Source organism: Salmo salar, chromosome 27 (genome assembly GCF_965601325.2).
Source record: "Salmo salar chromosome 27, fSalSal1, whole genome shotgun sequence".
Classification (NCBI taxonomy): domain Eukaryota; kingdom Metazoa; phylum Chordata; class Actinopteri; order Salmoniformes; family Salmonidae; genus Salmo; species Salmo salar.
This window is the reverse complement of record NC_138317.1, coordinates 2,564,648-2,577,826: the sequence shown is the minus strand read 5'-3', so window position 1 is coordinate 2,577,826 and position 13,179 is coordinate 2,564,648. Positions and strand designations below refer to the sequence as shown.

The following is a 13,179-nucleotide window of genomic DNA, read 5'->3' as shown; positions in this document are numbered from 1 at the left end:
TTTGATGTGCTTCACCTTTCCTGTTCATTTGCTGTCCACTTTCCTTTGCCATTAATATTACTTTGCTGTTCACTTTTCTCCCCTGTTAATTTGCCTTTACTGGTCACTTTGCATCTGGCTTTAATATTCCTTTGCTGTTAATTTGCCTTTGCTGTATCAGACTCTCCCACAGGGTAAATACCTATCAGTCTGTGTCTATTCATCTTTGTGAAGTGACCTTGATGTGGATCACATGGCTGCTGTTCTTTTATGCCCATAAGCATACACCTGTATTTGTGCTCCTGTACACCTCACCTCAGAAGATAATTAACTTTGTTCTGTTCTCACTCATTCTTACCTATTGGGAGTGTTGGACTTGGGTGCTTTAAGCTTTTATGACACTGAGTATAGTGGACTGTTAAAACTCGTAAAATCTTTCTCTCTCACACATCCACCATGTACTTACTGGAAACAGTAGCATTGTGAAGGGTTCATGTGGTTTATGTTGGACAAGGCTGACAGGATCTTCCCAGACCACACTTACCATTGTTACTGCAGTTCTGGTTGTCTTTGTCAGAGGCCTCTTTTTCAACCTAAAATGTGGATAGGGAAAGGAGAAAAGTGTGAGACAAGAACCATCGGCAGAGAGAGGTGAAAATTGACATTTAGACTGCCTAATGTTGTAAAATCCATTGTCTAAAACTCTTGGGCCAGTAACTGAAAGGTCGCTGGTTTGAATACCTGAACCAACAAGGTGAAAAATCTGTCTGTGCCCTTAAGCACTTAACCCCAATTTTCTCCAGGGGTGCCGTACTACTATGGCTGACCCTGTAACACATTTCACTGCACCTATCCAGTGTATGTGACAATAAAACATGTATTTTTATATAACATTGTAAGACAATGGCTGTGTCCCAAATGGCTTCCTGTTCAGGGATTTTGCATAATTTAGTGGGTTTAATTGGTCCATGGGTATCCGTTAGTTGTTATGTATCGTATTTATCACACGCACAGCATACAGAGCCTAATTTGAGAAGCGGGAAATAGCCTATCACCTGTCAGACAACGTGAGAGCGCCTAAAAAAAGACAGTACTGGAGTGAAACGTGCTTTTATAAGCCCAACAATTCTAAATGCAATCGCGTGTTAAAAACTTTGATGGCCACGATTAAAAAGGACTACCATTTTTATTTCTAAATTTCAACTCATAATTCGAGTGCTCCTTCCATTCGCCATTTGAGTGCATAGGCTATAGTCAACGATAGGCACCACTTTGAAATGTGAGCTTGAGGCAGTATAATAATTTAAACCCTGAACGTTTTACTTTCTTAATGAGGTACAGTGGGGGAAAAAAATATTTGATCCCCTGCTGATTTTGTACGTTTGCCCACTGACAAAGAAAGGATCAGTCTATAATTTTAATGGTAGGTTTATTTGAACAGTGAGAGACAGAATACCAACAAAAATATGCAGAAAAACGCATGTCAGAAATGTTATAAATTGATTTGCATTTTAATGAGGGAAATAAGTATTTCACCCCCTCTCAATCAGAAAGATTTCTGGCTCCCAGGTGTCTTTTATACAGGTAACAAGCTGAGATTAGGAGCACAGTCTTAAAGGGAGTGCTCCTAACCACAGCTTGTTACCTGTAAAAAAGACACCTGTCCACAGAAGCAATCAATCAATCAGATTCCAAACTCTCCGCCAAGACCAAAGAGCTCTCCAAGGATGTCAGGGACAAGATTGTAGACCTACACAAGGCTGGAATGGCCTACAAGACCATCGCCAAGCAGCTTGGTGAAAAGGTGACAACAGTTGGTGCAATTATTCGCAAATGGAAGAAACACAAAAGAACTGTCAATATCCCTCGGCCTGGGGCTCCATGCAAGATCTCTCCTTGTGGAGTTGCAATAATCATGAGAACGGTGAGGAATCAGCCCAGAACTACACGGGAGGATCTTGTCAATGATCTCAAGGCAGCTGGGACCATAGTCACCAAGAAAACAATTGGTAACACACTACGCCGTGAAGGACTGAAATCCTGCAGCGCCCGCAAGGTCCCCCTGCTCAAGATACATATACATGCCCATCTGAAGTTTGCCAATGAACATCTGAATGACTCAGAGGACAACTGGTGAAAGTGTTGTGGTCAGATGAGACCAAAATGGAGCTCTTTGACATCAACTCAACTCGCCGTGTTTGGAGGAGGAGGAATGCTGCCTATGACCCCAAGAACACCATCTCCACCGTCAAACATGGAGGTGGAAACATTATGCTTTGGGGGTGTTTTTCTGCTAAGGGGACATGACAACTTCACCGCATCAAAGGGATGATGGACGGGGCCATGTACCGTCAAATCTTGGGTGAGAACCTCCTTCCCTCAGCCAGGGCATTGAAAATGGGTCGTGGATGGGTATTCCAGCATGAAAATGACACAAAACACACGGCCAAGGCAACAAAGGAGTGGCTCAAGAAGAAGCACATTAAGGTCCTGGAGTGGCCTAGCCAGTCTCCAGACCTTAATTAATCCCATAGAAAATCTGTGGATGGAGCTGAAGGTTCGAGTTGCCAAACGTCAGCCTCGAAACCTTAATGACTTGGAGAAGATCTGCAAAGAGGAGTGGGACAAAATCCCTCCTGAGATGTGTGCAAACCTGGTGGCCAACTACAAGAAACGTCTGACCTCTGTGATTGCAAACAAGGGTTTTGCCACCAAGTACTAAGTCATGTTTTGCAGAGGGGTCAAATACTTATTTCCCTCATTAAAATGCATATCATTTTATAACATTTTTGACATGCGTTTTTCTGGATTTTTTAGTTGTTATTCTGTCTCTCACTGTTCAAATAAACCTACCATTAAAATGATAGACTGATCATTTCTTTGTAAGTGGGCAAACGTACAAAATCAGCAGGGGATCAAATACTTTTTCCCCCCACTGTATGTCTTACCTTGCTTCAAAGTAGCCTAGCAAAAACGTGGAGGCAATTATTTATAAAGACTTCCTAATGCCAATAACCATAATTTCTCTACTGTTCTATTGGTTTTCATATCAACTTTCTCTCGTTGTCCTGGCACCAAAGGCACAATCCTAGTCATATTAGCAACCAATCCTAGTTGTTGCATATTTAGATTCCCCCTTTTTCTGAGTTTAACAGATTTTCATCTGTCACATTTTTTAAATTGAATTTAACCTTATTTACACATATGGAACCGCTCGCATTTGGTGCGCTGATTAAAACTGAGCTGTCCCACAAATCGCATTTTGGCAAATGACGTTTCATTAGCTGCTTCATTACAGGAGTTGCATGTTCAACAATGTTCCCTCTAAGCTGCGTGCGGTTCCACCTTGGACTGCCACGCAGAAGAAATATGAGCCAGCGCAGAGAAGCACGAGATTGAACTTCACTCAACTTTCTACAATTTTCCCCTTTAGTTAACACACAACGTTTCGCTCTTCTGTGGCAATTGTGATCGAATCAACGCAATTTTAGCCAGTTTCAATGTAACATACTGAAACAAAACAAACTACGCAAGATTTAGTATGCAAAACTAACTGCAAGAGATTTTCTAGTAGGCAGAGCACATTGGAATAGGATTCTATTGCATTGACAGGCACGACTCAGGGCCCATACTCTACACAGACCGGTGCGCCATAACCAATCAGAGCTGCAGTAGGCCTCTATATGCAAATAGCCATTGCCATATATGGATCTGTGCCATTCACATTGAACTGGACTGTGTTTAGGCTACAGAGTATGAGTGATCGCGAGTAGATGCCTTGTTTCGAGATCAAAGTGAAAGCTGCATGTAGCCACGTCTGCACATTTGTTCATATTCTTTGCTAGTTAGTGAGTTATTAGCTCAGTTATAGTTCATTTCTAGTCAACAATGGTGAAGTAGTTGCTTCCAACAAGAACACAAAATGTGTGCATTTCTAGCCATCTTAGAAAGGCAAGTCAAGTAAAGACCTTTTTTACGTCTTAAAAGGGAAGTGTTGTATTTCAGACGGTCTTGAATAAGCTAAGCAGCCAACAGGCAGAGGGTAGCATAATTTGATTTTCTGTAATAATGGTATGGGAATAATAATAAATTGTATTTTGTAGATTGGTTTCTTGCATCAAAGAACATTTTCAGTCACCTTGTCTGAAGGACAAGTGGATAAACAATGCATGGTGTTTTTCTCCAAAAGTCCCATGGAATGTAGGCACTGAACACCACATATTAGCTGTTCTTTCATTCAGCCTACAGTAGCAGCCATTTCCATGTTAAAATGTAATGGGATGCATTTTCTCCATTGTTTTTTATGGTACGCCACTCTGGTAGGCCGACATCATGATCAAATAGCCACATTAGCATAGTTGGCCACTGTTAAAACTAACTTAAACAATAAACGCAAGCCGGAAGTGGCACAGAATTTTCACACCGTTCAAGTTTTCGCTCAGCGGCTGTGAAATTTCCTGTCTGAGTTAACATTTATGTTCAATAATAGGCTATAGCCTTTTGACTGTAAGACTTGCTATTGTTGCATGTTTCCATTAAGTTCGTAATGAAAAATGGCCATTCCTTGTATGCATGCATAGAATTTTCCAACTGTGCTCATTGCCACACCCCCTGCCTAAACCCCTTTTTGATTCCGTACAAAAACCTGTTATTCCCTATATTAGTGCACTACTTTTGACCAGGGGCCTCACTTATAAACCGTGCATACATACAAAATATACCCCAAAATGTGCATGAGCCAGTTCACACAAAAGTTGGAATTTTAACTTTACGTATGTGCTCACCTCCCTGCAAACTTTAGACCATGTGTACGCACATCTACTAGTGGTTGAAATATTGTATTGCAAGCTGGCAAGTAAGTATTTTGTGCAAATGGAGGATATGATGAAAAGGTTATCCATAAAAAAACTAAAATATTAACAAGAATGCAACCATTTGCCATTTGTGAGAAGAGCAAAAATCTGTGTTTTATATTGAGAATCTACAGAAGATCTCAATATATTTTGATTTGTTTAAGACGTGATTCCATATCTGTTATTTCTTCACTATTCTACAATGCAGAAAACAGTATAAATGAAGACCCTGGAATGAGTAGGTGTGTTCAAACCTTTGACTGGAATCTTTTCTGGCCATAACGGGTTCATATTCCCGAAGGAGCCCTACAACAAATTACCATGCACATCTCATTTAATTGTAAATAGATAGGCTAATATATATATATATATATTTCATGTTTTGCGTGGTTTATAATACCAGTATACATTCGAATTGAACAGCTGATCTTTCACATTGAAGTAGGCCTATGTATCAAGTTTTTCATTGTTCCAGATAGAGCATAAATTACTGCTAAAGATTAGAACTTTCTGCCAACACAGTCAATAGACCAGTATCTTATATAAAATATTTGACAGTACTGGTAGGCAGTATTGCTGTTCGATAGGAGCGCAACATCATTGCCCAATTAATCTCAGAGCCTAGACCAAGGCAGGACATATCAACCCGATAATAATCTATTGATAAACTAAATATTGAACCACAATTCGTTTTTTGTTGTTGCATACAGCAAATAAAGGGCGTTATTGTCACCATAAAATGTGAATGTAGGCGTTTTCCAGGCGGAGTTTTATTGCTCGTTCACAGTTTTACGACAATGCTGATTTAGAACGGGAACCATGCAATTTAAATGTAAATTGTGAAATTCACGCAACAGTTATGAGGCCCTATAGCCCTACGGGCCCTTGTCAACTGTAGTGCACTATAAAGAGAATAGGGTGCCATTTGGGATACATACAATTAGTTGTGTATTGGAGAAGGAAGGGTGTGACTCTTACCTGTTTCCTCCACTTGAGCTCACAGAAGACCCTCTCGAAGCACTCGTGCATATAGTTGAACTGGGGAGAGACGACACTCACTTTGTTAGAAGAAACTGCTCCAAATCTATTTTTTCATCAACAATGTCTATGTCCCAAAAATTGCACCCTATTCCCAGAGCCCTTGTCAAAAGTAGTATGCCATTTGGGACAGACTCCACTCTCAATTTCTATATCCTGTTGTATTCCATTAATGGCTGGCTATCTTAACCCAGCGTTTTATGTGGGCTGTCCAAGTGTGTTTTGTCTGTTGTGTATTGTAGACTCACGTATGGTGTGAAGATCTTGACCCAGCGAGGTTTCTTCTCCCCCCTGGCGTACTCAAAGCAGAACGCCATGCCCTCCTCGTCAGTGTCCCAGCGCTGCATCTCCGCCCACTCAAACGATATCACCTGGTTCTGATGAAGCAGAAGAGAGAATGGTAAGTACCCACACAGTATGAGCCAGTGTGTACACACTCAAATGTTTTTCCTTTTGTTGTGTGTGTGATAGAAGCGCCGCACACACACCATAAAGTCAGTGTACTCGTACTCCAATCTCACTCACCTCAAGCGTGCCGTCCTCTGTGCAGGCGTGCAGCTTGAAGTGGTGCATGCTGATGGCCGTGATGACGTGGCCCTTCCTCCGGGAGTCACAGGAGCAGTGGGGGAACATGACCTCATTGTATCCCTCACAGGAGCGCAGCAGACTCAGATACTGACAGACACAAGACAACAGACCTCCATCAACCACACAGGTAGACACCAAACAGGAACGTACACATACAATATACACATTAATACATCTAAACATTATGTCAGCAATGGACAGATAACAGCGACACTGTACACACTCACACTGTACGTTATGAGATGCTTTTATCGAAAGTGACTTAGTCATCCGTGCATACAAGCGCCATGCTCTACCAACTAAGCTACAGAGGACCACTTGCAATGGGAAGAGAATAGAAACAAGAGACTAGAAAAAGGGACTAACCATGGCCATCTTGCGCTGTTCTGCCAGTTTTGTCAGCTGGTAAGACTTGTCTTCTGTTTTGATGAATCCCTTTTTCACGTCATCCAATGCCTTAGCAGACAGAGAAAGGGGCTTTTGTTAGAGACCACATTTCATCTAAACTAGCAAAGAGCAGTGGCACGCAGGTGTAATCTCATTCAAACTGACCACGGATCAGTATTGACACAGTAGGCTACCACTGACTCAGGACCAGTAAGAGTCACCCAGAAATGTTTCCGCTACAGACAGAATCTCAAAGCTCTTGAAAAGCAAAACAAACAAAATAAAACGTATAGCTAGCTATATGACAGAGTAGGTCTGGAACAATGTTACCTCCATTTTTTGGGGCCCTGAGCAAATTTCAGGTCTGCTGAGTGCAAACCTGAACTACGTGAAAATTCTGTGCAACTTCTGGCACGCGTTCACTGTGAACACAGAGGATGTACCCGCTTTAAGTTACAGTTAAGTTGGCTACTGTGGCTATTTAATCAATGTAGATCTACCAGTGGCCTACCATCAAAAACAATGGAGAAAAATGCATCCCATAACATTATAACATGGAAATAGCTGTTCTATCATTCTGCCTACAGTAGCACCAAATGTGTGGTGTTCAATGTAGGCCTACATTACATGAGACTTTCGAAAAAAATGACCATGCACATCTCATTTAATTGGACATAGTAAATATATATATTTTAGTTTTGCAATATCATAGACAGAGTGGTTTATAATACCGGTATAAATTCGAATTTAACAGCTGAGCTTTTACATTGAATTAGGCCTATGTATCAAATGTTTTATTGTCATGTGCACAAGTAACCTACAGTGAAATGCCTTTGCTTGCCCTATCCCAACAATGCAGTAATGAATATAAGTAGTACTATAAAAAAATGCATACAAATGTCAAGTAGAACAAAAACACAAGAAATAGAACTGTAACTAATACATATAAACTCAGCAAAAAAAGATATGTCCTCTCACTGTCAACTGCGTTTATTTTCAGCAAACTTAACATGTGTAAATATTTGTATGAACATAACAAGATTCAACAACTGAGACATAAACTGAACAAGTTCCACAGACATGTGACGAACAGAAATGGAATAATGTGTCCCTGAGCAAAGGTGGGGTCAAAATCAAAAGTAACAGTCAGTATCTGGTGTGGCCACCAGCTGCATTAAGTACGGCAGCATCTCCTCCTCATGGACTGCACCAGATTTGCCAGCTCTTGCTGTGAGATGTTACCGTACTCTTCTATCAAGGCACCTGCAAGTTCCCGGACATTTCTGGTGGGAATGGCCCTGGCCTTCACCCTCCGATCCAACAGGTCCCAGACGTGCTCAATGGGATTGAGATCCGGGCTCTTCGCTGGCCATGGCAGAACACTGACATTCCTGTCTTGCAAGAAATCATGCACACAATGTGCAGTATGGCTGGTGGCACTGTCATGCTGGAGGGTCATGTCAGGATGAGCCTGCAGGAAGGGTACCACATGAGGGAGGAGGATGTCTTCCCTGTAACGCAGTGTTGAGATTGCTTGCAATGACAACAAGCTCAGTCCGATGATGCTGTGACACATCGCCCCAGACCATGACGGACCCTCCACCTCCAAATCGCTCCCGCTCCAGAGTACAGGCCTTGGTGTAACGCTCATTCCTTCGACAATAAACGCGAATCCGGCCATCACCCCTGCTGAGACAAAACTGCGACTCGTCAGTGAAGAGCACTTTTTGCCAGTCCTGTCTGGTCCAGCGACGGTGGGTTTGTGCCCATAGGCGACGTTGTAGCCGGTGATGTCTGGTGAGGACCTGCCTTACAACGGGCCTACAAGCCCTCAGTCCAGCCTCTCTCAGCCTATTGCGGACAGTCTGAGCACTGATGGAGGGATTGCGCATTCCTGGTGTAACTCAGGCAGTTGTTGTTGCCATCCTGTACCTGTCCGCAGGTGTGATGTTCGGATGTACCGATCCTGTGCAGGTGTTGTTACACATGGTCTGCCACTGCGAGGACGATCAGCTGTCTGTCCTGTCTCCCTGCAGCGCTGTCTAAGGCGTCTCACAGTACGGACATTGCAATTTATTGCCCTGACCACATCTGCAGTCCTCATGCCTCCTAGCAGCATGCCTAAGGCACGTTCACGCAGATGAGCAGGGACCCTGGGCATCTTTCTTTTGGTGTTTTTCAGAGTCAGTAGAAAGGCCTCTTTAGTGTCCTACGTTTTCATAACTGTGTCCTTAATTGCCTACCGTCTGTAAGCTGTTAGTGTCTTAACAACCGTTCCACAGGTGCATGTTCATTAATTGTTTATGGTTCATTGAACAAGCAGTGTTTAAACCCTTTACAATGAAGATCTGTGAAGTTATATGGATTTTTACTAATTATCTTTGAAAGACAGGGTCCTAAAAAAGGGACGTTTCATTTTTTGCTGAGTTATATATATATATATATATATATATATATATATATATTCACCTTTATTTAACTAGGCAAGTCACTTAAGAACAAAGTCGGAAGTTTACATAGACCTTAGCCAAGTACATTTAAACTCAGTGTTTCACAATTCCTGACATTTAATCCTAGTGAAAAGTCCCTGTCTTTGGTCAGTTAGGATCACCACTTTATTTTAAAGAATGTGAAATGTCAGAATAATAGTAGAGAAAATGATTTATTTCAGCTTTTATTTATTTCATCACATTCCCAGTGGGTCAAAAGTTTACATACACTCAATTAGTATTTGGTAGAATTGCCTTTAAATTGTTGAACTTGGGTCAAACATTTCAGGTAGCCTTCCACAAGCTTCCCACAATAAGTTGAATTTTGGCCCATTCCTCCTGACAGAGCTGGTGTAACCGAGTCAGGTTTGTAGGCCTCCTTGCTCGCACACGCCTTTTCAGTTCTGCCCACAAATTTTCTATAGGACTGAGATTAGAGCTTTGTGATGGCCACTCCAATACCTTGACTTTATTGTCCTTAAGCCATTTTCATTGTTGGAAAAATGACTTTTGTCATGCACAAAGTAAATGTCCTAACAGACTTGCAAAAACTCTAGTTTCTTAACCTGTTGGGTCTAGGGGGCAGCATTTGCACGTCTGGATAAAAAAAATGTACCCGATTTAATCTGGTTACTAATCCTACCCAGTAACTAGAATATGCATATACTTATTATATATGGATAGAAAACACTCTAAAGTTTCCAAAACTGTTTGAATGGTGTCTGTGAGTATAACAGAACTCATTTGGCAGGCAAAACCCTGAGACATTTTCTGACAGGAAGTGGATACCTGATGTGTTGTATTGACTTTAAACCTATCCCATTGAAAAACACAGGGGTTTAGGAATATTTTGGCACTTCCTATTGCTTCCACTAGATGTCACCAGCCTTTACAAAGTGTTTTGAGTCTTCTGGAGGGAGATCTGACCGAACAAGAGCCATGGAACGGTGATGTCCCATTAGACACCTGGCGCGCTAGTTCATGTTGGGTACCCTCGTTCCAATACGTTATAAAAGAGTATGCATTCGTCCACCTTGAATATTATTCATGTTCTGGTTAAAAAAGGCCCTAATGATTTATGCTATACAACGTTTGACATGTTTGAACGAACGGAAATATATTTTTTCCCCTCGTTCATGACGAGAAGTCCGGCTGGCTTACATCATGTGCTAACGAGACGGAGATTTTTGGACATAAATGATGAGCTTTTTTGAACAAAACTACATTCGTTATGGACCTGTGATACCTGGAAGTGACATCTGATGAAGAGAATCAAAGGTAATGGATTATTTACATAGTATTTTCGATTTTAGATCTCCCCAACATGACGTCTAGTCTGTATCGCAACGCGTATTTTTCTGGGCGCAGTGCTCAGATTATTGCAAAGTGTGATTTCCCAGTAAGGTTATTTTTTAAATCTGGCAAGTTGATTGCGTTCAAGAGATGTAAATCTATAATTCTTTAAATGACAATATAATATTTTACCAATGTTTTCTAATTTTAATTATTTAATTTCTGACGCTGACTTGACTGCCGGTTATTGGAGGGAAACGATTTCCTCAACATCAATGCCATAGTAAAACGCTGTTTTTGTATATAAATATGAACTTGATAGAACTAAAAATGCATGCATTGTCTAACATAATGTCCTAGGAGTGTCATCTGATGGAGATTGTAAAAGGTTAGTGCATCATTTTAGCTGGTTTTATGGTTTTGGTGACCCTGTCTTTGACTTGACAAAACATTACACACAACTCTTGTAAATGTACTGTCCTAACATACTCTAAATTTATGCTTTCGCCGTAAAACCTTTTTGAAATCGTAAAACGTGGTTAGATTAAGGAGATGTTTATCTTTCAAATGGTGTAACATAGTTGTATTTTTGAAAAATTTGAATTTTGACATTTATTTGGATTCAAATTTGCCGCTCTTGAAATGCACCTGCTGTTGATGGAGTGCACCACGGGTGGCACGCTAGCGTCCCACCTAGCCCCAAGAGGTTAACAAGAAATTTGTGGAGTGGTTGAAAAATGAATTTTAATGACTCCAACCTAAGTGTATGCAAACTTCCAACTTCAACTGTACAATGACGGCCTTCTCCAGCCAATCCCGGACAAAGCTGGGCCAATTTTGCACCACCCTATGGTACTCCCAATCACAACCGGATGTGATACAGCCTGGATTCGAACCAGGGACTGTAGTGATGCTTCTTGCACTGAGATGCAGCGACTTAGACCGCTGCGCCACTCAAACAGGCCTACTGCAGCTCTGATTGGTTATGGCGCACCGGTCTGTGTAGAGTACGGGCCTGAGTCGTGCCTGTCAATGCAATAGAATTTTACCCTAATGAGCTCTGCCGACAAGAAAATCTCTTGCAGTTAGTTTTGCATACTTCGTTTTGTTTCGGTATGTTACATTGAGAGTGGCTAATATTGCATTGATTTGAGCACAATTCCCACAGTAGAGCAAAATGTTGATAGTGTTAACTAAAGGAGAAAACTCTAGAAAGTTGAGTGAAGTTCAATCTCATGCTTCTCTGAACGGGCTCATATTTCTTCTGCACGGCAGTCCGAAGGGGAGCTGCGCGAAAGCTTAGAGGGAACATTGGTCTGGACTACAACAATTGTCAGCCAGATTTGAAAGTTTAAAGTATTTTAAGCCTCCAACAGATAGTTGGAATGACAGTCAAGAGAGAGCTCTTACCTGGTGGAAGCAGTAGTGAACGGCCAGAGGTTTGTCCCTGAGCAGCTCCTCCTCCTGAGAGGTGAAGAGCCACTTGCGGAGGGCCAGACAGGTACCCGGCACGGCCGATGTGTAGTTCTGCACGTACAACTTGTGGGGGAACTCGTTGGGGGCCAGTTTTCTCACTAGGGAAAGGGGGAAAGGAGGTTAAGGGCACGTCTCAATAGACTAGAGGTTTCACCTTCCTGTCATCAGCACAGATCTGGAGAAACACAGGCTGTGAGGAGACGGCATGGCGGAAACATGTTTTGGTGACTACTTTCATTTCAATTTCTCTGTGTTTGAAGATCAATGCAGTTGAAGGGATAGAGACATGGAGAGGAAGCCACTTCAGACTACTGAGATGCAACTGTACTGATCAGAAGAGTAAAGGTGAAAGGGTGAAGGTGGTCGGTACATGGACTAGCTATGGACTCCAGAGGAATTAATGAATAAACAGATGAATGGTCTTACCAAAGGAGTGGTTGATGACTTCAAAGAGGGCAAAGTAGCTGGCCATGATGCTGTCCATACCAACCTTCATCACTAAAGCCTGGGGGGTGGAGAGAGGGAAAGTACAGTGGCGGCCCATCAGTTATTGATAGTAAAGCACCATTCAGTCACATAAGAGCTATGCATGCATTGATATTGATCTAGTGTTATACACTCTGGTCCTATGAGTGCAAACTTTGTCCCAGCATTAACCCACCAGATGATTCAACTAACCAGGGTCTTGATGATTTCATTAATATTTCCATTGTTCGTCTGTCCTTATGTTTAGTGTACTTTTATGTACACTTATTTTAATGTGAGATTTTATTATTTTTATCCTGCAGATTTTCTTGTGCATGTAAAGTGACTTTGGGTGTCTTGAAAAGCGCTTAAAATAAAATGTATTATTAATATAGAAGTTGATTGGTTGAATCAGGGGTGTATTTAGAGGTGTACTGACAGTTAGAAATAGAATGAAGAGCTGACGAGTCCCCATCATATCTGACACAGCAATCATATCAACATTTCTATCTGAAAGGTCTGTAATGTTACGGTCTCTCGAACACGGCCCACGTGTCTCAGAGTAGGATCGCTGATCACGGATCAGTTATGACTTTCATATCATAATAAGA

General features: G+C 41.7%; 1 protein-coding gene across 2 annotated transcripts in view; it reads right to left on the bottom strand.

Annotated features, from left to right (window-relative positions):
• LOC106588177 (sorting nexin-27) overlaps positions 1 to 13,179 on the bottom strand; it is a 60,500-nt gene that overhangs the window by 3,944 nt on the left and 43,377 nt on the right. For both annotated transcript variants that reach the window (XM_014176902.3, XM_014176901.3), the window contains exons 6-12: positions 12,530 to 12,608; positions 12,038 to 12,201; positions 6,825 to 6,914; positions 6,396 to 6,545; positions 6,119 to 6,247; positions 5,811 to 5,870; positions 524 to 572 (exon numbers count right to left, since the gene is read on the bottom strand). In XM_014176902.3, the coding sequence (XP_014032377.1) occupies positions 524 to 572; positions 5,811 to 5,870; positions 6,119 to 6,247; positions 6,396 to 6,545; positions 6,825 to 6,914; positions 12,038 to 12,201; positions 12,530 to 12,608 (721 nt within the window). The remainder of the gene's footprint in view (positions 1 to 523; positions 573 to 5,810; positions 5,871 to 6,118; positions 6,248 to 6,395; positions 6,546 to 6,824; positions 6,915 to 12,037; positions 12,202 to 12,529; positions 12,609 to 13,179) is intronic.